This window comes from Micromys minutus (assembly GCF_963924665.1).
Source record: "Micromys minutus genome assembly, chromosome: 33".
Taxonomy (NCBI): Eukaryota; Metazoa; Chordata; class Mammalia; order Rodentia; family Muridae; genus Micromys; species Micromys minutus.
In genome coordinates this window covers 2,415,746-2,440,594 of record NC_137968.1, presented here as the reverse complement: position 1 = coordinate 2,440,594, position 24,849 = coordinate 2,415,746, and the positions used below count along the sequence as shown (strand labels likewise).

The 24,849-nt window shown below is 41.7% G+C and overlaps 1 protein-coding gene across 1 annotated transcript in view; it reads right to left on the bottom strand.

Annotated features, from left to right (window-relative positions):
* VPS13B (vacuolar protein sorting 13 homolog B) overlaps window positions 1-24,849 on the bottom strand; it is a 425,975-nt gene that overhangs the window by 160,261 nt on the left and 240,865 nt on the right. Inside the window, exon 34 of the mRNA XM_080909429.1 lies at window positions 11,163-11,850. Coding sequence (XP_080765555.1) covers window positions 11,163-11,850 — 688 coding nt within the window. The remainder of the gene's footprint in view (window positions 1-11,162; window positions 11,851-24,849) is intronic.

The window sequence follows — 24,849 nt, the reverse complement described above, 5'->3', positions numbered from 1 at the left end:
CACTAACAAAGAACTGGGTACCAGACAGCAGGGTATTGCTGTGGTAGGCTGACCATGCTGTTAGTTATAGCCATATGGGAGACTTTGAAATAAGGTATAGAGCATTAAAAAGACTATTTATTTTAAAGTTCTTTGCCACCTATTCCAGGGGTGGGGAGTACATTTGTGGTAGTGTGTGGAAAGGAAATTAAGCATTAACGTTTTTATTGCTCCCTTCCATACTCCTACTAAGGGAGCCCAGTAAGCCCCACTTCAGATATTCAACTGATTTCTAGTTCAAAGTCCCAAAGTCTAATAAAAAACCATATAACTGGAGTCACTTGCAGTTTTAGAGGTTTAGTCCATTTTGATCATGGCAGGGAGGATGGTGGCATAAAAGCCGCAGCTGGAGAGTAGCTGGGAGAACTCCATTCTGGTCCACAGGCAGGTAGGCAGTCTCCACCTCTTCTTGTTCTCTCAAACACACAGGCGTGCACAACGCATGCACAGCCTGGCTTGGGCTTTTGAAACCTCAAAGCCCACCCTGCTCATACACTTCCTGCAATAAGGCCACACCTCCTCATCCTTGTTAAACAGTGCTACCCCTTATAACTAAATATTCAAATATATTAGCCAGTGGGGGCCATTCTTATCAAAACTACCACATGTGTATGGTTTTCCTTTAAGTTGTTTATCCCATGTTGTCTAATTTTCTTTATTTCCCATCTAGAGTAAGTGGGATATAATTAAAAAGGTAAAAGCAATGAGGTTTGCTCATGAGTAGAAGTTACTGAGCTTTAAATCAACATACTTCATATCCCTATTAAACACTGCAGACAGAACAACTTCCCTTTGTTCCAATTCTGATGATTAACGAAGTTCTTATGTTTACTGTCATCCCTTAAGTATGTGTCCTACATATGAATCAAGGAAGTGAATAATCGAGCCAAACGGCCCAGCTTTCAGTTTTCTGAACTAAAACCAATAATGTCTGGGTAGACACAAAGAAGAAACTAAAACAAGACCCCACCGTGAATTACAAAGAAGTTAGTGAGTATAGCAAATTTTAATTTTATAGATTTCCTTCTTAAAGGAAGATAAAGCTGGCTTCACAGCTAGTCAGAGTGCAGTAGAATAAAATACTTTAGATGAGATATTAGTTGTGAGCTCTGGAGAAAAGACAATCTTTTTGCTTAGTATTTCTTAGGCCCAGCCAAGAATGGATGCACCTGTCTGGAGAGATCGGACAGTACTGCTGCTCAGGGAAGCAGGGTGGTCGCCACAGTCTACATGGTGGCTCACAGCCGTTTGAAACTGCAGCTCCGGAGAACTGGTGCTCTCTTCTAGTTTTTATGAGCACCCGTCATGCATGGGTACATAAAATACATAGAGGCAAAGCACTCATATACACAAGAATTCTTTAAAAATGTTTATTTATCAATAGAGCTGGCAGATAATTTGATGAGTAGCACCGTGGAGGCCTATCTACTGGACCTGTGCATCTCTCTATGGAACTGCCGACAGTGAGGCTCAGTGGGGCCACGGCTGATCTGGCCCTCACAGTGTATGGAGTGCAAGTCCCTGCAACTCGAAGGCCAGGCATTTCCTGACCACTGCGCATGAAAAAGCAATATAGAATATGTAAGCTTTTTGTGCTCTTTCGTATTTGTTTTATGATTTATAGTTTAAATAATTAGTCTTTTTTTTTTGTTGATTTTAAAAATCCCCAGAATCAAATGTAGTCTATAAGGTGCCTATAATACCTGAAAATTAAATTGTGAAGGACCTGAGGTCAAGCATATGTCAAAATAATCCAGTGTCTGGACAGAAAATAACTCGGAATGTAGCTGTGACTGCACCGGACCCCGGTGAGCTGCTCTCATCCCATCTAGGCCTCTGCACACACATGTAAGCCGCCTCTGCACACACATGTAAGCCCTTCTGCTCACGCTTGCTCTTCTGCAACATGCAAGCATGCATGTACCGACGGACAGGATCGAAGTGCCCCCGTGAAGTGCAACGTCTGGGGTCTTTGGAAAGTCAGTTATGTCAAATGATGCTTGGCTGGGGCACACGGGTGAAAGCATGTTATCTACAGCACATACATGAAAGGATACATGAGGTTAAGAATAAGAATGGATGTAACCCGGCAGACAGTGTCATGCTGGATGGTACTGGTATGCCTTGCTATTCCTTGCTGGTCGCTGTTTGCACCAAAACCGTCTGGTGGTATTCTGGCCGCTTCCTGCCTTTCCTTGGACTTTGGGCTGACTGGCCCAGTGAAGTGGAAGTGTCTGCACATCTGAGCTGATACAGACTCACATGGAGCTTTGCTGAGGCAAGTGCCACGGGAGGACATGTGATGTCTGGAGGAAGCATAAATAGGACTCAACAGACAATGACAGCTAGCTTTGCAACACTTCACTGGTCTCATGTCTTCATCTTCACTGACCACTTAGTTGAGAGAGGCATGGCAGAGAACTTCTCCAGGCATCCCTGCTAGTTCTGGTCACTTCTGCTGACTTGTGCTAATTCAGAGGAAGCCTGGCAGTTTCTGCTGGGCTATGCCAATGCTGCTGATTTGTGTTTTCTAGCCTGACAAATACAAGGGCAGATGCTTGCAGCCAGCTGCTGAATGGAGAACAGGGTCCCCAATGGAGTTAGAGAAAGGACTGAAGGAGCTAACGGTGTTTGCAACCCCATAGGAACAACAATACCAACCAGCCAGAGCTCCCAGGGACTAAACCACCATCCAAAGAGTGCACATGGACGGACCCATGGCTCCAGCTGCACATGTAACAGAGGACGGCCTTGTTGAGCATCAATGGGAGGAGAAGCCCTTGGTTCTGACAGTACTTCTAAACAGGATACAGCAGGGCCTTGTGGTTTCTTCTGGATTGGCCTGCCATTGTTGGCTTGTGAAGGCTGTCTGAGTGGAGGGAGTGGAGGGAGCTGCCACTTCTAACTCCTGTGAACTGGACTGCTGACTTCCTCACAATGAGATTGGAGTTGCTTTAAAGAACTATTTGCAAACAGGTCCACTACCTCCATGTCCTAGTCCCCCACTTCCCTTTCCACTGCCTGGGGTAGATGGTGGGTTAGAAGGGAGTTGAAAACATTTAAGAACCCTTATTAAAAGTAGGTTTGGAAAAATCTAAGCAAACACTTGGTTCTTACATTTAGAACAGAATCCTCCACATCTTGCTGGAAGTTGGTTCTTTCTACTTAATGACACTCATCAGAGGACAGTGTGTGTGATGACAACTTAATACATTTCTGTTGACTTTTCATTTTGTCTTGCTTTGCTCTTTTTAGATATTTTTGTAATTTTTTTCCTATTTCATTGTTTTTATGTTAAATTATAGCATGAGTTATATTTTAACGGATAGCATTTGAGTAAAACTCAGTGCAATTTAACAAAGGTGATTACCCTCCTATTTAATAAAAGGTAATTATATATCCAAAGAGGAACTTAATTACAAGTGTAAATATCCATTTTTAAGCAAAGAGGTCTGCAACACTAAAATTACCAAAGTTTACATAGCTGATATTACTGTAGCATTTTATAAAGGAAATTAAATAATCAAAAATGTAATTGCTGTGTGAAAGACCCTGAGCGTCAAGTTTTGTGATTTTCTTTGCAATATATTTCATCATATATAACTAACTCCCCTCAGTGGTTTTTCTGTCAAAGGGATGCATTTAAACAATCGACCTATTTGCCAAGTGTGTGAACCAGGGTCACTACATGTTGCAGACCAGCAGGAAATGTTCCGAGAAGCTACACGTTCAGATCAACGCTCAAGTTGCAATCCTTTTGACATTAAAGTCACAAGTTAATTTTAAGCCTTTTCAGAGACATTAACAACTGTATATTCTAAAGATACATGTAATTAATCCTTTTCACAAAGCCATAATGCCTCAATGAAATCATGATATGATTTATGAGGTGTAAGAAACTAGTTTATGATTTTTCAATTGTTGGTTTACTCAAAAGTCCCTGGCACACTTTCTGCAGTCCTATTGAAATGGCAATCCAGCCAAAGGATGTAACTGAAACATTTCATGTTGTACATTAGTTTTAAGGACACTGAAACATAGGAGTATTTTAAAGCCAATTACAGTTGCTATTTTAAATAGACCTAAAGGTAGCAACTAAAATAATAAAAGTAGCCACAATAGCATCAGCATGTATCCAGCTCTGTGCCACACAAAGAACTAAGGACTGCATATGCCCCTGTCTGCTTCTCCTCACAGCCCCAAGAAGCAGCTCCCAGCACCACCCCAGGCCACAGACAGAGCAACTAAAGCTTGGGGAGATTAAGATTAATTTGCTTACAGCCATACCTGGCTATAAAGAGCAGAGCAGGGATTAGAACTCAGCACTGATTATTTCTTAATTCTGGTGGCTCCAACTGGGCTTTACTCAATGTCTGTCTCTTAGTAGACCTTACCTAATATTTACAGCATTTTAAAATACAGAAAGATATCCAATGCTACATACATTGTGTCTTTGACATTACCATCCAGCAAAGTGTTAATACACTTTGCTTTTCCTCAGTATGATATATTTTAATCTATCTGATACTTGAAAAGTTACTATCAGCACAAAAATTCTGAGTGGGCAAAGGAGCTGTTTTCATTTGGCTTGTTATGTCTTAGCATGTATCACTGAGAAATAATATCCTAGACCGACTGTGCACTAAACAAGTATGGGGTTGTATAAATGAATGGTCGAACTTGTTCAGAAGGGACCAGATGGCGTAGTCGTTTCTTCAAAAGCAAATAACAAAATCCCCAAATAAATAAGGAGAATGACATTTTGAAGTTGCCTTAGGGTACATCGTTAAGTTATGACGCAATTTAAAATCTGGACTTCATTATCTTAAACAAAACAAATATCATTTAAAATATTTCTAAATACAACTAATATGATTATGTTGCAAACAGCTACAGACATCTTTATTTCAATGGAGTCGCCAGTACCACAGCTGCTACAAATGAAGACGCTGCAGAGGCTCTTTTCTGCAGAGCTGGTTCCAGGTAACAGAGCATGAAAAGGGCTCCCAATATGTAACTTTAATAATTAAAATCTTTAAAAACATATCTTACAAATATATTATTTATTTGGACTGTGCTGGAAATTAATTGAAGTTTATTATTATTAATTATCAAAATTAACTCAAGCTAATAAGTCAGTTTTTAAATATAACATTTCAATTTTTGGAAAAAGAAAATAAAAATATAGTATTGTACTTATTTAATGATATAGCTGGTATAGCTTAGGATCATTAAGTTGTGCATATTGGAAATTATACTTTATTAATAACATAGTCAATATGATGTGCTATATGTTATATCTAACTTAATGTTTATAAATTAGATGTGCTTAAGTAGTAGATTTTACTTGTCACATATTCTGGTTAGAATTGAACAAATTTTATATTTTATGTATATGTATATATACACATAAATACATACGCACATTATACATACATAAACAGGTGTGTGCATGCAGATATGTATGTCGTATATCCTGAGGAAGGTAGATTGACAATGAAGGACAACTTTACAATGCTTCCTTTTCCACATGAATCTGCATGAAAACAAGTTCCAAGGAACCAGAGAGACCGTCTCGGCTCCCTCTGCATACTGGGGCAGCAGCTGTGGGCACTGAGAATCTAGGCTGATGCTGACAGTTCCCTGGGAGTAGTTTGTCTGTCATTTTTCATTGATGCCAGTGACCCGTACTGACAGACGGAAAGACAGAATCCTATGACTTGTGTGTGTGTGTGTGTGTGTGTGTGTGTGTGTGTGTGTCTAAATGAATATGACCAACACAAATGAGGAAGGGTGCCAAGCTCACAGATATGATTCACTAATAGTGAGTTCCTGAGATTGTTTTGCCTTTGTTTTTGTTCTTTCTTGTAACTTTGATTTGAGAGTGAGCCTTGAGCTGTCTGCACAGATGGGAGGAAGATAATCAAATCCACAACAGAAACTCGGGGAATTAAGGCCCCATGGCTTTAGGAAATGAGAAGGGAAACTTTGTAGCCTTTTCTTGGTTTAGTGCCGAGAGCCTGTGTGTGTGTGTGTGTGCGTGCATGTGCATACAAGTACACATGTGTGTCTGTGTGTATGGATAAAGTTGTAGCTATGTTATCATTAGTGACAAAGGCGTGTAAGAGTGTAAGTAGCTGTCACAACTGTATTTTATAAGGCCATACTCAGAATGAGTAGAAATGCACACGTTTCAAACAGGGAAACAAAAACTGAAAAAGTCCATAAAAACTCTGACCATAAGGGTCAAGGCAGGATGAGAAAGTCTTAAGAGCCCAAAAGTCAGAATTAAAAGTAACATCGGGGCAGACAGAGTGCTGGAAACAAATTTGGACAAATGATGTTTCCAAGTCCTCACATGTAATAGAAACAAAGCAAAAACCCAACTTAGAGCATTAAGAGGCTCATAGACCCTAAAAATGAATACATTCAAGGAAATCAAGTTAAAACATATCATAATCATATAAAGAAGAAAGAGCTTGAGAACAGTTAGAGGAAAACAATTCATTACACATGTAGAAACCATGACTGCAATAAATAAGACTGCCCCCTTCTCTTTTTGGTCTCTGTGTAGCCCTGGCTGTTCTGTAACTTCACTCTATAGACCAGGCTGGCCTTGAGCTGAGCCACCCACCAAGTGCTGGGATTAAAGGCATACACCACCACGCCCAGCCAGACTTCTTGTTTGAACCCAGAGAGGGAAGAAGGGAAGCTGAATCTACCACTAATAAAATTAAGCAGGCCTCTGTATTCAGGTCATTTGGTAGAGCTTTTCTAAACTGTCTCTCGGGAAGCACAAGTTCAGCTTTACTGAGGTCATCTAAGCACTGTATGTCTAAGCCCTTACCAGCAGTGCTCAGTACAGTGATTAGACAAACGGAGATGCCTGAGGGCAGAAACTGCTTCTGTACTATGGGTTCCCAAGATGCATCTAGGAGTAACTAGGGTCTGAGTATCAAACACAAGCACATAGGAAGGGGAAGGAGATCTAAGGCATGAAGGGAACTTGACTGACTACATAAACAGGAAGGGAAACAATTTTAAATATTACACTGATACGTTTAATAGAATTATTGAGATATATCAGCATATATCGACAAGTTCAATAGATTATTAGTATTTGAGTTCAAAGTCTTCATGATGATTACTTTACTATGTCCCCTGAGTGAAATCCTCTTAACCTAACACGAGCTCTCCACTTCTAGACTCACCAGAGCCAGGCTTTAACAAGGAGTGATGAGAAGGACCAAGTCCACGACTTAACGAGATTTGCTTGAATTCTAGAATTCTGTCGTCTAAGATGACTAGTTCCTTGGCATGAATTTTTTCAACACTAAATAATGAAAAGTTAAACGTCACATCCTGAGTTAAATAAGATCTGTGATAATGTAATTCTCTTTCATCCCCCTTTGCCTTTCTGATGCAGTAAAAAACCATGAGCAACAGAAACCTATAGAGGAAAGAGTATTCCAGCTTCCAGTGTGTGCTGAAGGAAGTCGGGACAGGGATTCACTGGCAGGAAAGAAGCAGAGGCCACGGAGGAGTGCTGTTTACTGGATTGACCTCTTACTCAACTCAAGGCCAACCTGCACCGGGATCCTGTACAATCCTCACAGTAGGATAGGGAGAAAACACTCCAGAGACACTCCCAAAGAATTGCTTGAGGGAAGCAATTCTTCAAGATTCACTCTTCTAGGAATGTCTAGGAATGTTCACAAAACCAATCAACACACACATTCATGCCAAATTTGCTCCTGCCTGGCTACTACATTAATAAAATATTAATTTGAACATCCAAAATTATGAGCAACGTAGAAAGACACAACCTGTTCCTTCTTTCATCTTTAACTTCTGCTGCTTCTGAACTTTTAAGCTTTCTTAGAAGGTTGGCTTCATTTTGACGCCCCATTTTATCCTCCAACACAGGGCAATGAAGAGTGACACTGAAGAGTGCTTGGCTTCAGGACTCAAAAGAAGAGCCAGCCCGTCCCACCGCACTCTCCGTCCCCTCCATCACTGTGAACTTTACCACAGCGGCCATGCTCATGTTTTCCGATGTATAGAACTACCATCTTAAGACTCCCAATGGACTGTCAATGCAAGGTTTCTTTTTGGAATATGGGAAAGCACTACATAAACTACCTGGATAATTAGGTTGGTAACAGGAGTTGATCATTTCATCCAAGTGGACCTTGAAAACAAATGTCCAAAGTCCAGTTTTGAAAGGAAATTTTATTAATATTTAATTAAAATATTTAAAACATTGAGAAAACTAATTAGTGTTTTTTTAGGGTATTGAAGAAAACTTACATCTTCAAAAGTCCACAATAGTTTTAAATCAGTATGCTTGTCTTCAGCTTTTAATGTAACATCTCAGTGGCTTCCTGCTTAAGTAGTATAGGCTAATTACAAGTTATAGTTGTGAACAAGGTAATGGTGGGGAGAAGAATTCTAGATCACAAATGACACAACTGTGGGTGTGAAACGGTCTTTGTCGCTATCTTTTGTGATCATCACGTTTGTAGATGACGCATCAGAAGCGCAGGAAGACGTGCCCGCACACTAGGGCCATCAATGACACGGTGGGAATAAAAGTCCCATTTTCCGCTTTCTAGTTTCGGAAACTTTCTGTCATATACAGCAGAGGAAGCAGTAACAGAGCATTCATTCAGGCTTATTCCTTACTGGACTCCATGCTAGGAATTATTAGCATTAGCTCCTCAGAATTATTCGATAATTAGCTCATCATCACAACTGACCTCCCAGATAATTCTACATCCTGTAAACAGCACCAGCATGTGAAGCCAGGTTTGTCACCCTGTGAAGATATGCTATTTTATACAGTCACTCCATGGCACACAGACAAATGCACAAGTTAAAACTCTGCAAGGAACCATTTGCGCAATCTGAGCAAAGAAGGAAGTCTGCTGGAGGCTGGGGACAGAAGCTTCACAGCTCCGTCCTCAGGACCCAGATGTTGACTAAGCCTTGTCAGGACACAGCTCTGACTGAGGGAACCCACTTCTCTAGGCGTTATTTTCTTAGTTTCTCCATCTGTAACGTGAAGCAGGGCATCCCTCGCTGACTTACTATCAGGATAAAATAAAGAATGTATTTCAAACAGTAGAACTCTTGGCAGTGTACCCAGTGACAGTTACAGCTTGTTTTAAGTCATCTGTTGTTGTCTTTTTACTTGACTTTTTCGTTTTCTAACAAATTTCCCCAAAGTGCTAAACTAATTTCTAAGAAACATGATTATGTAAAGCACATACTACAACGGTAACACTTGGTTATAACCAAGTGTTGCTGCACTTGGATCATACAAGGGTTTAAGTAGGTCCCCCGGGAAGGCGCCCACAGAATATTCAGGAGAGTTTCCTCAGAAAGTTACTCCACTCTAACACAGGCCCATGCCTTCCCATTAGCTTCATCTGCTGAAATAGGGTTCCATCCCCCCCCCCCCCCCCAAGATATAGCTCATTTGAGTTCTTACAACCTTGCTGAATCCATATTTAGATCAAAGGACACAGACATGATTTAGGGATATCCTTGTGAAACAGATTCCGGCAAATCTACTTCTCTGTATTTGGAAGTGAAACCCAGCAGCGGGTCTCATCTGTACAGCTCAGCTCAGTCATCAGTGCCCTGAGATATATTTTATATATTTACATTTATATACACACAGGTATATTTATGTACACACACACACACACACACACACACACACACACACCCCATAACCATAGGTAGAACTTCAAGTCAGCAAAGAGATACATCTTCTGAGATATTATTTCGGCATATCTATAAAGCGAGTTTGGGAAGAGGCTATAGAAGTTCTCATCGGCACCTTCCCATTCCTCTTTTCCCGTCTTTCCTAATACCTCTTAGCAGAGCCGTTAAAGACACCCACATGAGAGATCATAGTTCAGTGACCTTAGGCTGAGAAGTAAGATTTACTCTTCCAATCTCATACCAAGTTCCAACCAGTGCTAGTCAGAACCATAAAGAGGCATCAGCCAAGTGGGTAGAAGTCCTCAGGTGAAGTCCTACTCACTCAGTGATGGGGTGTCTGAAGAGAAAAGCAGTAGTTGCAGGTCATGTTAACAACTGGCTTTCACAGCAGTAGAACTGTTTGATTTGCCGACATCCGTGGTATAAATACTCAGCCTGGCTGACGAACTGCCAGTGGTTTAAAAGTTCCTTACAGGTAAATACTTTCTGGAGCCTAGCAGGAGCGGCCAGCTCAGGACTCTGAAGTGAGGACTGCCCAGAGAGTTAGCAGAGAGGGGAGGGTCTGCCATCCCAGGGTAGATTTCAAATCAACATGCAAAGGGAAAGGGACAAAGAAAGGCGGGAAAGTGCCTGCCGCCTTGTGTGGTCCACGCTGACAAGATGTACTGGTCCTGTCACAAGAGCCACAGCCCTTCCTGCCCTCAAGCTGCTTTTGTCGTATTGATGTGAAAATGGTTAGTAATTAATTCAATGGGTCCCTTTAATGCCAAGGATTAACCAGAGGACTTCCCAGTCAGACCAGGTCTCCAAAGGCCTCACTGCTGGCTTCCACCCACTAGGCGTGATAGCCACCTGTCAACTTGTGTTTGCTGTGCTCTTCAACAGGAGACCCAGCTACCCACATGCTGGTGTTTGCTGCCAAATCTCTAATTTGAAAAAAAAGGTCTTTGTGTTTTGTTTTGTCAATAAAAGTATGTCTTTAAATACTGTATTTTGATCATCTTCCTTGACTGCATGTGAATTTTAGTAAGATGATGAGATGAACACTATAATAGCTTCTTATGCTGTTTTAAATTACAGACTCTTCTACCGTGGACGGCCTGCCTATGAACCTTTCCTACTAACAGCTATGGCTCCCAAACACTACACGCTGCAAGTACATCTGCAGCCAAGAAGGAGCCCGATTCATACAATGACTCAGGAAACCGACTATTCAGAGGCACGTGAGAATTTCCCAACATTTTCTTAAACTCAGTTCAGTTACAGGCACGTATTTACCATACACCGTAGGGAAGAGAAGGTCTGGTCACTCAGCTGTGTTTTTTGTTTGCTAAACCTTGGAAGTGGAAAGAAAAACTTACTACTATACTCTATATTTTCAAGGCTCTTACCTGCACATTTGTAGTCAGAAGCTACACCTTTGAGCATAGCATCAAAGATGGATATTTCCATTCTCTGTTTCCTGTGGTGACAACTCAGAAGCAAGGAGGGCTGGGACACAATTAGATGGAGAAACAGGTCTAGCTCTAAGTCCCCGGTTCCTCTTCGGCCAGGCTGCCGGACAACAGTGACTCCGAGGGCTTGCCTGGCGGACGACCGTGTGGATGCATGGAGGCTTTCAAGGGAGAGACCCCTGATTTTCTTCCCTGAAGAGAAAGCAGTGCTACTGCTTAAGGGATCCTCCGCAGTCACCACGGAAACGCACGCCTGATTAGGCTTAGCTACATCAGAATCAACATCTGGGAGATTTAAGGAACTCTTGCCTGTTCTCCCATCTTCCCTCTGCTCTGGTGACTTGGATTTGGGTAAGGCCACTGAGGAATAGGTCATCAGGGAGATCCTACTGGCAGTGATAAATATGTCGAAGGGGATGAAGTTCAGGTTCTTCACAATGGATGACTGGTGTGAGGGGCAGGCGATGCGGTGCTGACTGGCCCCACTGTACTGCTCTATCTGCACGATGCGGATCTGAACGCTGTCACTTCCAATGCCGCTGTCCCGGGCACCACTGCACCGCGAGGAGGTTTCGGCCGTGCCTCCGTCGAATGTATCTGCTTTCTTCTGCTCTTGTTTAGAGGTCTGTAAGAAAAAACAAGCAAATATGTCAAAGTAGTTATTCATCAAGTGTCACTACATGAACCATGTCATAGAAACATGCTGGTAAAAGGAACTTAAAATGAGTTTAGTAAACTTAAAGCCATAATCACAGAAACTAAATGGATGCCAGTTTTCAAGAAAAAAAGTTGCCTCATGATCCAAAGAAATTTTTTTTTTTCTTTTTTTGAGAATGGTTCTTGCTCCTTAGCCTGAGTTAACCTGAAACTCTGTGTTTCTCAGGCTGGTTTGAAATTCAGAGCAACCCTTATGACTCAGTCTTCCAACAGCTGAGATTACACGCCTGACACCTTGCCAAAAATTCTTAAGAACAAATGTCAAATGTGCATTTCCTTCATTAAAATGTACTTCAGAGTGTCAATATTTCTCACTTGATATTAATAAAATGAATCAGCTACTAAAAATGTTTCCTAAAATAACCATTTTAGTAGTTTTACAATAACTCCAAATAATGCAACAAATGACTTCAGCTACCAACCAGGGTTACCACTGGCGAACACAGTTCCATGTGGGTGCAGGTCATATTGAGTTTTTCATCCTTACTATAAAACTGGTTTATAGAACTTTGTATAGTTTTTTTTAAAAAGGGAAAATATAAGAAGTTCAGACTCTGAGGGCAAAGATGATCAAATTAAATAAGTGGATGACATTAAAAAGATGTGACTTGGGAGGAGGTAAAGGTGAGCTGACCAGTCAGCACTCCAGGTAAGACAGCCTCTGAGGTGGACTTTCCACTGCTGACGCTGTGGAGAAGAGAGGACTGTGGTGGCCACAGATGAGTAGTCCCTCTGAGACCTTCCTCTTCTCCTGGGACCTCCTAACTGTGAAGCTTTCTTTGAAGTGAGAGAGACTAATCCACAGAGGCATGGGAAGTCAGTTAACTGCATATGAGAAACAAACCCCCCCTTTCTATGATTTCCGATGCATTAACAATTCATCAACAGCATTATTTGGCAGATTTACTTTCAGATGTTTTCTTCCCTCTACTCAGTCCCCTTTATGGTTATAATCCTATTACAGAGATAAATGTAAAACCCATTTCTAGACAAGGTATTACCCTTGTAAGTTTGTTCCTTTCCTTGGCAGGGTCTTGTTATATAGCTCATACTTGCTGGCCTCAAACACGCACAGTCACACAGTCATCCCTTGGACTACTAAAAGGAACCTGTAAAAAGCTGTATAGCATTTCATTCGGTGTTATGACTAATGTTTTCAATGACTCCCACATAATTATAAGTTTGGGTTTTTATTCTTGCTAAGATGCATCTACAAGAATTGATGAGAAAATTCTAGGACAATTTCTAAGAAGTTAAATTGCAAGGTAAATAGTATGAAAATCTGTTCAGGTATTGAGTGTTTCCAATCACCTTTCCAAAAGATGGCACTAGGATCCAAGACAACTTGGAATGGAGAGATATTCCTAGGGCACAGTATAACTCCTGAGTGTTATTTATCAGTATATTCTAACTTGACTTTTTAAAACTATTTTGCCAAGTGGTACAAATTATTGTAGGCTGACTCCCAAACACACCGTGAAATATTAAATAACTTAATAATCAAGGATGATGAGGAAACTTTTACGAAGGTTTCCCAACAGTATCTTGATTCTACAGTACTGAGAAACACAAAGGCATAACCTATTCGAAACAAAACAGTGTCACCCTACATTTAGAGGGCACCATGTTTTCTGAAGTCACTCTATCCAAACTGTGCTCTTGTCCTGAAGTCAGTCTGTCCACACAGTGATCTTGTGTGACCACTTTACTGAGCTGGCCACAGCTGGCTCAGAGTCATCCATTAACACGTTCTCTTCTAGGCCTTTGGTCCAGTGAAGGCGCGTTTTCCCAAGGTAGGGGGTCGTCAAGGCACTTAGGTGGAGAGGGTGGTTGGGAGAGGGAGCACCTTTATGGAAGGGGAGGTGCGGGATGGGGCTGGGGTGAGGAAAGATAACATTTGAAATGTAAATACAGAGAGTATCCAATAAAATAATAGAAGAGTTCTCTTCTAATAATCTTCATACTTCACAGGATTCTACCACAGCAGAAATCATAGCGTGCTGGAACGGAAAGTTCTGTCATACTGGACTGTGGTATTGATATCAGATATCACGAGAACAATATGGTTAAATGGTGGGCTGCATGACACCACAGCTTCCACTAAACTTTGGAACTGAAAATGCTCTGTTCCATTGTGAGGTCCTGCTAAGCGGATGACACCTAGCAATGATTTCTCACACTTATGTGACAGGAGTGTAAAGTGCCTACTGTACTGCCATCTTATAAAGGTACAGTGCACACACAAAACCATGTCACACACTACACAATACTTGACTACAGAACAATGACACTATTTGTCACTGTGGTGACAACTCAGAAGCAAGGAGGGCTGGGACACAATTAAATGAGAAACAGGTCTAGCTCTAACTCACCAGTTCCTCTTCGGCTAGGCTGCTGGACAACAGTGACCGTGAGGACAGGACCAGCAGATGACCGTGTGAATGTGTGAAGACTTTCAAGGGAGTGTGCACTGAATCTTACAGCAGGGCTACAGTAACAATACACTCTTGTGCCCACAGCCTTTTACATCTCGTATTCACTACCTTTCTCCACTGGATTATCTTCCTTTATGATTTCTGGTTAATCGTGGCCCCTAAACAATGGGATATAACCCCCCCACACACACACCATGTCCAGCAGGCTATACCATCTGGCCTGATAAACATCATACTCCATGTTCTTGCTCTATGAGGAGAGTGTGTAATGGTACACGCGTTATAGTGACACACAGCTACAGTTAAATACAGTTCAAACTGGACACCAAGTCCTACAGTTTGGACAACTGTAAGCCTTTGTGCGGATATTCCTAAGACGGTTCATTATTCATCACAGTGTTGGTATGAGGATTTGAAAGTACAAAGTAGTAGTGCTTGGCACAGAAAATTCCCTAAACTAGGCAGGTGCTAAAGGGCCTAGCTTTTACCAGGTGAAGAACTCCTAGACAGAAAGATCTCTATCATTGTTTAAGAGGATCTTTACATATGAAGTGATGACTGTTCTTCCTATAATAGTAAACAAATCACATAGCAGACTGAATTAATGACTGTCAAGATGCAGATATGTGACTCTGAAGACTTTCCAATACTGAGCTTTGTGATGTCTTTCAAGACTCACGCATGAAGCCTTTGGAGTGGTGCATCCTCGGTACTGTGAGCTGAGATTACTGTGAGCCATCCTGTCTCTGGATGGACCTCCTTAAGCTGGAATATCCTTATGCATGGCTAATACAGCACTGAATGGGGTGATAGACTGAAAACAAGAATAAAGCACTTCATCCATGGTAAGTGAAGACAACTCCTTCTTTACAGAAATGCCTGCAATCCTTCTGGGTGCTGCTCAGCCCTCTCCCTTCCCCGCTGTTTACTTTCTCACACTCTGATCTGCCTCAGCCTGTGATCAGGTTAGCTTACTGCTCGTTCCAGAGTTAGCATATTACATACACCGTCTTTCCGAAATGCTGTCATCTTCTGAGGAGAGTGTGGCTACCAATTGAGGCAGAAGGAGGTAACTCAATAGGACCGTGAGGAGAAAGCTGACAGCCTATGAGTAAAAGAAAACACTTCACTAGAATCCATGGAATGAATACATGAGCAAACATACTTAATTTAGCAACTGAGTTAAAATGGTCACTTGCTCTCAAAGTAACAGCTTAAGTTTCAAAGCTCTGTGTTATTCTGTCAAAATTTCAAATACACCTCCAAATGCATTGCCAACTAGTAAAATAAGCGAGTCTTTAAATAGTCCAGGATTATTGGCCATATTTTGGGGCATTATAAACTGAAATTTTCCGTTGGTTAAGTGAGTCTGTTGGTGTGTTCCATGACCAATCCCAAGTGAGATCTTCTTCTTCAAAAGCTACCCTTGTTCTCTCGACCAGGACAGCCAGCCACAGACTAACACCTGGAAATATGCAGGCTTCATGTGTGCAGAATTTGTATCCGACTCACAGATTGATGCTTAAAATCTTGTCTCCCTGAGAACAAGACAGCCATTCTGTAAGGGGTGATAAGGAAGGTTAGTGTCCAGCCTGCATGGAGAATTACACATCAGGCCCCGGCACATGTCACTGAGTCTTGAGATGTAAGTAAATGGTGGGGGCCAGGTGGCAGCTATCTGCTTAGGACACGTGGGCCACTGCACAGAACTCACGCAGTAGCTAAGTCTGCTCACTACTGCACAGAATGGAATTTGAACTCGTGACCCGGAGATGAGACTAGCTCTCATTGGAAAAATAAAAAGGGCCAAAAATCTTTCAGTGTTAGAAACTAATCCTTACAATGGGCTCACTAATTACATCCAAATCATTTTAGCACTACAATAAGGTGATATTGAGACATGTTTGAAGATCCAACCTTTTGTCTCGGTCTCACTGTGGATCTATCCACCCTGTTGAGGAAGATCTGGCCCACTGCTAGATGATTTTATGATTCATTGTAAGTGTTGGGCCCTAAACTTGGCAACACCAAATTTCCCATTCATCTGAGAAAACAAAAAGTTCACCGTGTGATAGCTTGAGGCTAACCTTTGGCAGTTCCTGTGTGCCGTGGGGAGTGCGGTGTGCGTCTCTGGGCAGCACACCCACATCAGGGCCTCTACTCCTTACCTAACTCATTTAAAGTGAACAATAAAAGTTTTCTTTAATTAGCTACTGGTGTGCATTAACATGATCATGATTAAACCATAAAAACCAACTGTACATAACTCTGGCCCCCGTTCCATATGCTTTGAATTATTCTGTTTGAAAATGTACTTTGCGTCCCTTTTAAGAGTTCAACCTTCTGCTTTCAGAGAATTAAATGCATATTACTGTAGTGAAGAAGATAATGTTTCAGACCTCCAGGCAGATATTAAACACACTGGCAGCACTTGAGACAAAATGCTTTACTTATTAGATACTTCCTATTCTAAACAGTGTCATCAAAGGCTAAAAACAAAATCCATATAAAAGCTGCTCAATGCTTCCACACAGAACCTGTGCCAAAATCCTTGTCCTTTCCAACTAATGAGGAAAGGATGTGTACTCTTAACATATGAATGTAAGATTTTCCAAGCATTCACTTTAGGAAACTAGACTATTGATTCCATATGGGTTATGTTAAATGAAACTGTATTGGTAAAATAACCTTTACGATATCTGGCATGATAACAATAATTAAACAATATTCCAAAGACTCAAACAAAAGGGAATTTGGTTCCACAATGGCTAATTAAAATAAAATGAAAAAACACAGCATGCCATCCATCAAGATAAACTGTTATTGTTTAAGAACTTTTAAAATACTGTTAAAATATACTTTTAGATAAAATCTGAAAGAGATGGGAAAATATTTGTGGCCTAAAAATGGATAGTTCGGTGAAAAAAAAAAGTATAGGACTCTGAAATTTCACGTGGAGATAACAGCTTTAAAGCCTCGAGCACAACCAGATGGTACTGAAATCACAGTTGCACCATCAGTGGGTTCCAGGCGAAGGTTTTCAATAGCTGGGAAAGCGTGTCACACCGACAGTTCACTTCTCGGATGACATCAGCACATTTCCCTCCCATTCACAGCAATGCATTACACGAAGGGCCAACAGCACAGAGACGGTGCTGAGAACTGGAGCTTCAGTGGCTTCCTCTTAACATATTTCCTAGTTCAGCCTGCAGTCTGCTGGGCCCCAGGGCCGCAGAAAGGACCAAAACCACACAGGGTAAAGACCAGCATTGAACAATGGCGCACAGGCATTTCTCCTTATTGTAATTAGGTGTCTTTCCATGGCACTTTGGGATAGAAAAGAATAAGATGGGCTGAAGCTTCCTGTAGGTCATACGAACATTTTAATAATCACACTGAAAATCAGCCCTGGCCAGGTGTGGTACATGATCACATCCTTACATCTGGAGGTGGGGATAAGAACATTACCAGGTTGAGGCCAAATGGAAGATGAGACTCTGTTTCACATAAAACTCAAACCCAACCCCAATACACACACACACACACACACACACACACACACACACACACACACACACACCAGTTTGAATAATAAAATGCTATAAATACATGTTCAAATATTTTACAAGAGGAAATGTAGAAAGCAAACTTGAATATTGGCACGGACTAGACTTTTGCTCTGATGACAATGAGGGAAAATATAGCTTCCATTTCAACATCACTACATTTCTATGTTTAATGGTCATTACACAGCAGGAGGAAGCATGTCTACAAACTGAGCCAGGAGCAGGTGCACACGGCTGTGACCCTGCCTCTTGGAACTGAGGGCGTGTGACACGGCACTGACATTTCCTTCAGCAGTCAACAATCAGACTTTGACCTGGATCAAAATAGCTTTTTCCAATCATGAGTTCATTTTCCACATCTTATAAATTATGAAAGAGTCAAGTGTAAAACCACAGAATCAAAGTTTCAATCATATCTGTGGATTACTGTGACGTGTATCCTAATTTTACTGCCCCGATAAAACTTAGCAGTGCTCTCAAACAAGCAACATCATGTCTGCCTTAGCAAATCAAATGCAGTTAAAAGGAGGAGGAGTGGTTAAAGCATACTGAAATTACTAATGAGAGCATTTATAAAGTTGAAAAACAATCATATGCTTCCCTATTGAAATATTTATGGAATAGTATGGCATGCTGGGGCTGGGAGAGGCAGTTACTAGACTTTAATACAATGGTCTCCACATTGGAAACTTTACATAAATAGCAAATTGTATTAATTTTATCAAGAAACAAGAATACTTCATACTTGCAATTTTTGAGTATTATAGATCAGAAAAATATTATGATGAGTTGCTATTTCAACTCAGTGATATGGTATGTAATGTTTTAAAAAGCATAGACTAGCTGGACTTTGGTGTAAAAATCTTTGTTCAGTGAGCCCATTCAATCCTATCTCTTATTTAAGGTAAACTTAAGCTTGTGGTGGTGCAGGCTGTAATCACAACACTTGGAACGTAAAGACAAGAGGATTCAGAGTGCCAGGCCATTCTTGGTCTTTTTTAGCAAGTTCTAGGCCAGGCTATGGTTTATATAAGACTTCAACTATAACAAAACTGAAACTATTAATAAAGAATCAAGGTTTAAACTTGAATATCATAGAGTACAATAAAATTAAATTTTTTAATGCTTTATTTTCTCCAAACCAGATGTTATAAAATTGCCACACAATGTAACTGCCCCGTCAATGACAAGTTTTGTCAACAATGAGGCAAGTGTTCAAAAACACATCCCAAAGGATACTCATCAGGCTGAACAGACACAGCGGTGTACTAGAGTCTCAGGTCTCTGTAGTATCACTGACCACACCCGCCAGCAAACGTTCCATTCCATCCTCATGGTTCATGACTCTGTTAGTGTAACCGCAATATGGAGGTAGCTCAGTCAAGATGCGTTTTATTGCGATGTGCGGTCTAATCTAAGCTGTAAATTAGAAAAAGAGCTGGGCCTAGTGGTAGTGGACTACTTAGGTCATTATTGGTGATTCAAAAATGGTAGACCAGAAAGAAAAAAAAAGGGGGTCGGGGGTCACTCAACACCTACCTTTCATGCTAGTTCCTCTTACTCATAAGCTGGCAGAGACTAAACTTACTTTCAGGGATTCCTAAGCTCAAGAAAACAAATTACTACAAAGAAAACTTTGCATTTCTGGGTCTGAACTCGTTCTCATGGTCTCCCCAGCTTTATTTATGCCTCTTAAATCCATAACGATTTAAGCAGAGTAAGCTGGTCATTGTGTGTAGATGCCATTCCTTATGTTATCTTCAGAGTTTTAAGTTTGACCAGTTCTCATTTTTTAATGACCTCAGGTTTTTAAGAAAACAAAACACCACATTTTGGGCACCTGAATCCAGGTTTGCATCAGAAACAACTTGGCTTAGAAAGAATCATGATGTTAATTCTTTAAAAGTGGCTACTGTGTGTACAAGGTATGTATTCTTTCTGCTGATAAAATCTAAAGCTCTTTCCACTGATGTCAATGTGGAAACCATTTTGTCCCATGGCTGCTTCAAGATCTGCAATAGGATTAAGTCAGCTGCAAGTGCTCATTAGATCAGGGTTTACAATGGTGTCTGAGTTGGAGTCTGTTTCTCATAGACTCAGGGACTGACCCAGATTGGCTCCTTAGAGCTGGTCTGATTTTACTAGAAACAACTGTATCACATCAGGCACTCTCATAAATTTGCTTTAAGATGGAATCAGTCCTAACCCTGAAGCAGATCAAAGTTTACTGAGCCTATGCACTCTCTGCAAGTCAAACAAAAATATGTGTTTAGCTTCTGGAGCAATGTACCAGACTGTTAAATATTCCAACGGGCTTCTGCCTTACAACTATGAACTTAACAAAACTGTAGCTGAACTTAAATAAATGTCTACTGATAAAGTGTATATAAATTCTTAGTTGATTATCAGATGAATCACATATAATTATTTAAACAAATTACGTAATTCATGGAAGTAGAACAAAAATTAATATTTTGAAATTAATTTCTAAAATGCAGACTAAGCTGAGCGTACTCACAGTGAATTTTACCTAGTAACCGGTTATCACTGCCCGACAGAATATAGTTACTTAACAAAATATCAAATTGACTTTTGTTACTAGTCTACTTACAAAATAAATTTGGTTCAGCCAATTCCAATCTCTTTAAAGTAGCTCAACCCTCAGGGTTTTGCTATCTGGCTGATATGTGGAAATCCACCAAGTAATTGCAAAACTAAGGCTCATTTGCAAATTCCCTGGCTACCCTCTAACTTCCTAAAGCAGACTGAATGCAAACTCAACTATCAATGTTCTTCTGTCTCTCACTAGTATAGTCTCAGAAACAATGCTGTAAGTGTCCTGAAATGAGAAGGAAGCAAGAGGAGAGAACATTCCTAGAACACCATTGCCAACTCTGCAGCATTAGAAGCCGCTCCTGCCTCTCCTTTGCCTTTCCATGGAGCGCAGCACCACGGCCCCCCACGGCCCCCCACGGCCCCCACATACTCAGTGCTGTCAGTCAAACAGCTGAAACGTTCTAAATAGCTCCACTCACCTTGATTCAGATCACCAGGAAATTTCACACTGTAGTATACATTAGGATAACTTTGACAGTTAGACTGTCAGTCACTTTAAGGAGGTGGTTTTATGCATAGTTATAAAGGTAATGGAAGAGAATAATGGAAGACAAAGTTGGAAAGGCAACTAGAAAGACCCTAGGTGACAGGTTTAAAAATGTCAACTCTTTCTTTGTTGTAGGCCCTACAGCAAGTTCCAGGGCACTTACGCATTCCGGGGCCTCAAGGCAAACACCCGAGCTAAAGTGAAGCTCTACCCAGCAACTTTCCTGTGCACCACTGTTTGGGAAATGCTGCTCTGCAAGAACTACAAAAACGTTCTAAGCAACTGATCACAAGACAATGCTGGAGAAAAAGTGGTCATTACTCGTGGAGGATAGTGAAAGACCATGGTTATGGCAGACCACTGTCTACGGGATAAACCACCCACTCTCTAACACTTCCTCTTTTAAAATCTCTCTCCTCCCACGTGTGCGTGTGCATGTGTGCGCACATGCAGAGGTCAGAAGAAAGCTTGTAGAAATTACTTTTTCCCTTTTACCACATCAGGCAACAAACCCTCCATCCACTGAGCATCTCATCAGCTCAGGGACCTCCCTTGTCGCGTCACCACTCACCCTGGGGAGCTCTTGTCCTGGGGAAAGCCTGTCCTCACTTGGCCCACAGCACCTCCCACTGCAATTCCCTTCTAACTCGATCACAGGCGTCTGGGGTCTAGCAATAAGCGCACATATTTCTATAAGCCCCGTGCATGGATACCTCCACATGGTAGGGACCTATAGGTGGGTGTCTAAGATGGTAATGATGATGACCTAATTGGTTCCCAGAGTTTCTGAAGCAACAATATCAACACACAGGTAATACTTACTACAGGTTCCTTTCTATTTTATCATATATACAGACTCTATAAATTATATACTACATCTCACATTTTAAGATAAACACTGAGGCCTTAAAATGTAGAAAGTGACGTTAGGATTTGGACATCTACACCCAATCTATAATTCATTTAAAACCACACCTACAGGGTCTGTTTCCTAAAAGCTTACCTCCATACTTTTTAGCTCAATTCAAAAAGCTTTATACATTTTTGTTGTTAATGCACATCTGTCTGCTAGACTGGACCAGGCCAGCCTCAAACTCAGACTCATCTGCTCTGCCTACTGTATACTGGGATTAAAGGTGCACATTGGTGCACACTACCGTTCCTGGCAAACATGACTATAATCAGTTTTGACTGACAAACCACAGTTCGATGTTTTGATACATACATGTACACACACACACACACACACACACACACACACACACACACACGTGTAATGAGATTATACTTATTAACATAGCCAGTACTTGCTCATCTACAATTCTTTTGTGGTCAGATATTTGAAATTTACTCTCTTGGTTATTTGGAAATATATATTATTGCTGAATATAGTCATTCTATGGAACAGATCTCAAAATCTACCCACCTGCAATCTATTTGAAACCTTCTACCACCGGTTAATCTACAACTTGCAATTTTCCCCAAATCCAGCCTCTGGGAGTCACGCTGTTACTTCTTACTTCTCCATGCTCTCCATTTTTAGATGGAACTTACAGTGAAATCAGCCTTTCTGTCCCTGATTCATTTCAGACAGCAGATGTCTTTTAGTTCCATGTATGTGTCACGAAAGGCAAGGCTTCTTGTTGGAGGCTGAACGGTATTCAATCGGCATTAGCATAGCTGTCTGTCTGTCTGCCTGTCTGTCTGCCTGTCTGCCTGCCTGCCTGCCTGCCTGCCTGCCTGCCTGCCTGCCTATCTATCTATCTATCTATCTATCTATTCTCTCTCCCTGTCTATCTATCTGTCTGACTGTCTGTCCGTCTGTCTCATATTTTCTGTGTCAGCTCACTTACTCACTGATGATCTATGGAGTCTACCTTATGGAGTGAATGTTACAAGCACACAACTACAGCTATCTTTTCAACATTCTGACTCTGGTTCCTTGTAGAGCCCACTAGAGCGGTCATACGCAGGCTCTAGCTCGAATCCCGCTGCACAGTGGCTGTGCTCCTCACAGCTACGCAGAGATGCATACAGTTCACTTTTCTTTGTGCATTTGCCAACCCGTCACTTTTCATGTAATTCAGAGATACTTGCTTTGAGACAAATCATATGCCTGGTTTCTAGCAAAGCCAGAGTTATGTAGACTTTCCGTCACCGTTAACCATCGGTCCTACCAGCGGCACCGTACCTGCCATCTCTCCTGCTCTACGTAGATGCCAATACTTTCGTTGCTGCAACGTGAGTCACTGTTTTTAAGGCCAAGAAATATTCTATAACATGGATGTGTTAACATTTTATTTAACCATTAATTAGCTTGTAGACATGTGCTGCTTTCTATCATGAATGACAGTGCTCTAAATATCCACGTTTCTGAGTGGACATATTTCCATTTTTCCCTGCTTACATATTTAGAAACGGACGCAATGGCTGTGTTCCACGGCAAGTGTTTCATCTTTCAAAGGCTGTCAGTTTTCACTTGCTTCCTGGGAGTCTCAGTGTGTCCACCTCCTGGTCTATACCTGCCCCTGTGTTTATGGCTGTGGCCAACCTAGTAGGTGTGGAGTGACAACTCGTGGAGGTGCTAGTCTGCATTTCCCCAGTGCTAATTACTGCAGCAAGCACTGAGCCTCCCCAAGCCTTTAATGTCATGTTTACAGATTCACTGGAGAAAAGTCTGTTGGGATCCTTCGCCCAAATTCTCTCTATTGCAAACTGTGAGGCTTTCAGACACATCCGCCCATTCTGTAATTGGTGTTTCCTTTCTAATGCTGATGGGAGCTTTTTGTTCATTAGTTTGCTTGTGCTTTGGGTGTCCTGTCCGATGCTGGATGCAGACGGAGCGAAGCTGAGTAGCTGCTGTGAGGAAGTCACTTGTGCTCAGAGTACATGCAGTCTCCTGGAGCAAGGCTCACACCTCTTCAGCCACGCTTCTTCCTGACCTCACTGCTACCCTTGGGAAGATGAAGGTAAGTCAAAAGGAGGACCTGGCTCTTTTCATTGTGTGTGTGGGTACAGCTCCAGGGAGAGGCTCCTGCGCTCTGCGTGGTCTCCTGCTCCAAACCCTCTGGTCTACTCCCAGTCAGCGCTGCCTCTCATGCCAACGACGCACTGCACATCCTTTCCATTCCCTGCTCTGCCCCGGGCAGGGCCCCCCGTAATCGGAGGAGAATGGGTAGGAACCTCGACTTCCCTGGTTTTACCGTTTACGTGGGGTGTCCTACTTTCCTGAGGACTCTAGGAACCGCACACGTGCTGTGCCCAGTGCCCGGCCACGCGAGGATTAGCACTGATGTCCTGCCGCACGGCTTCCTCAGTCTGGGAAACTGAGCTGTGTTATTCTGATTGTTGTGTTATTCGAAAACTTGGAGTAATTTTGTGCAAACATGCTTTTCTCCACGGTATCTTGGCCTTTGGCATTTAATTTAACTGAGAAAGGATATTTTAGGAACTGCCGTCTTACGATACTTTACCAGAACTTATTTGTTAACAAGAACATGCTTGCCTCACAGTAAACTAATGAAACCCCTGGTATGCCCAAGGTTTCACTGGGACAAGACAGTAATGATGTGTGGGGAGACATCAGGTATGTTGGCACATGAGGCTGAGACAGGGGAGTATGAGTTTGTGGCTAGCCTAGAATACACATTGAGACCCTTCCTCAAAACACTAACTGTGGAGAAACATGTCGGCTGCTCTTGGCAGTCAGACTCAACCAGGAAGGCCTCCTCAGCAAGGGACTCGAGGCAATGGCAGGAATTTTATCTGATGTGTAGTGCAGTTCCCAGGGCACCGGTTAACTT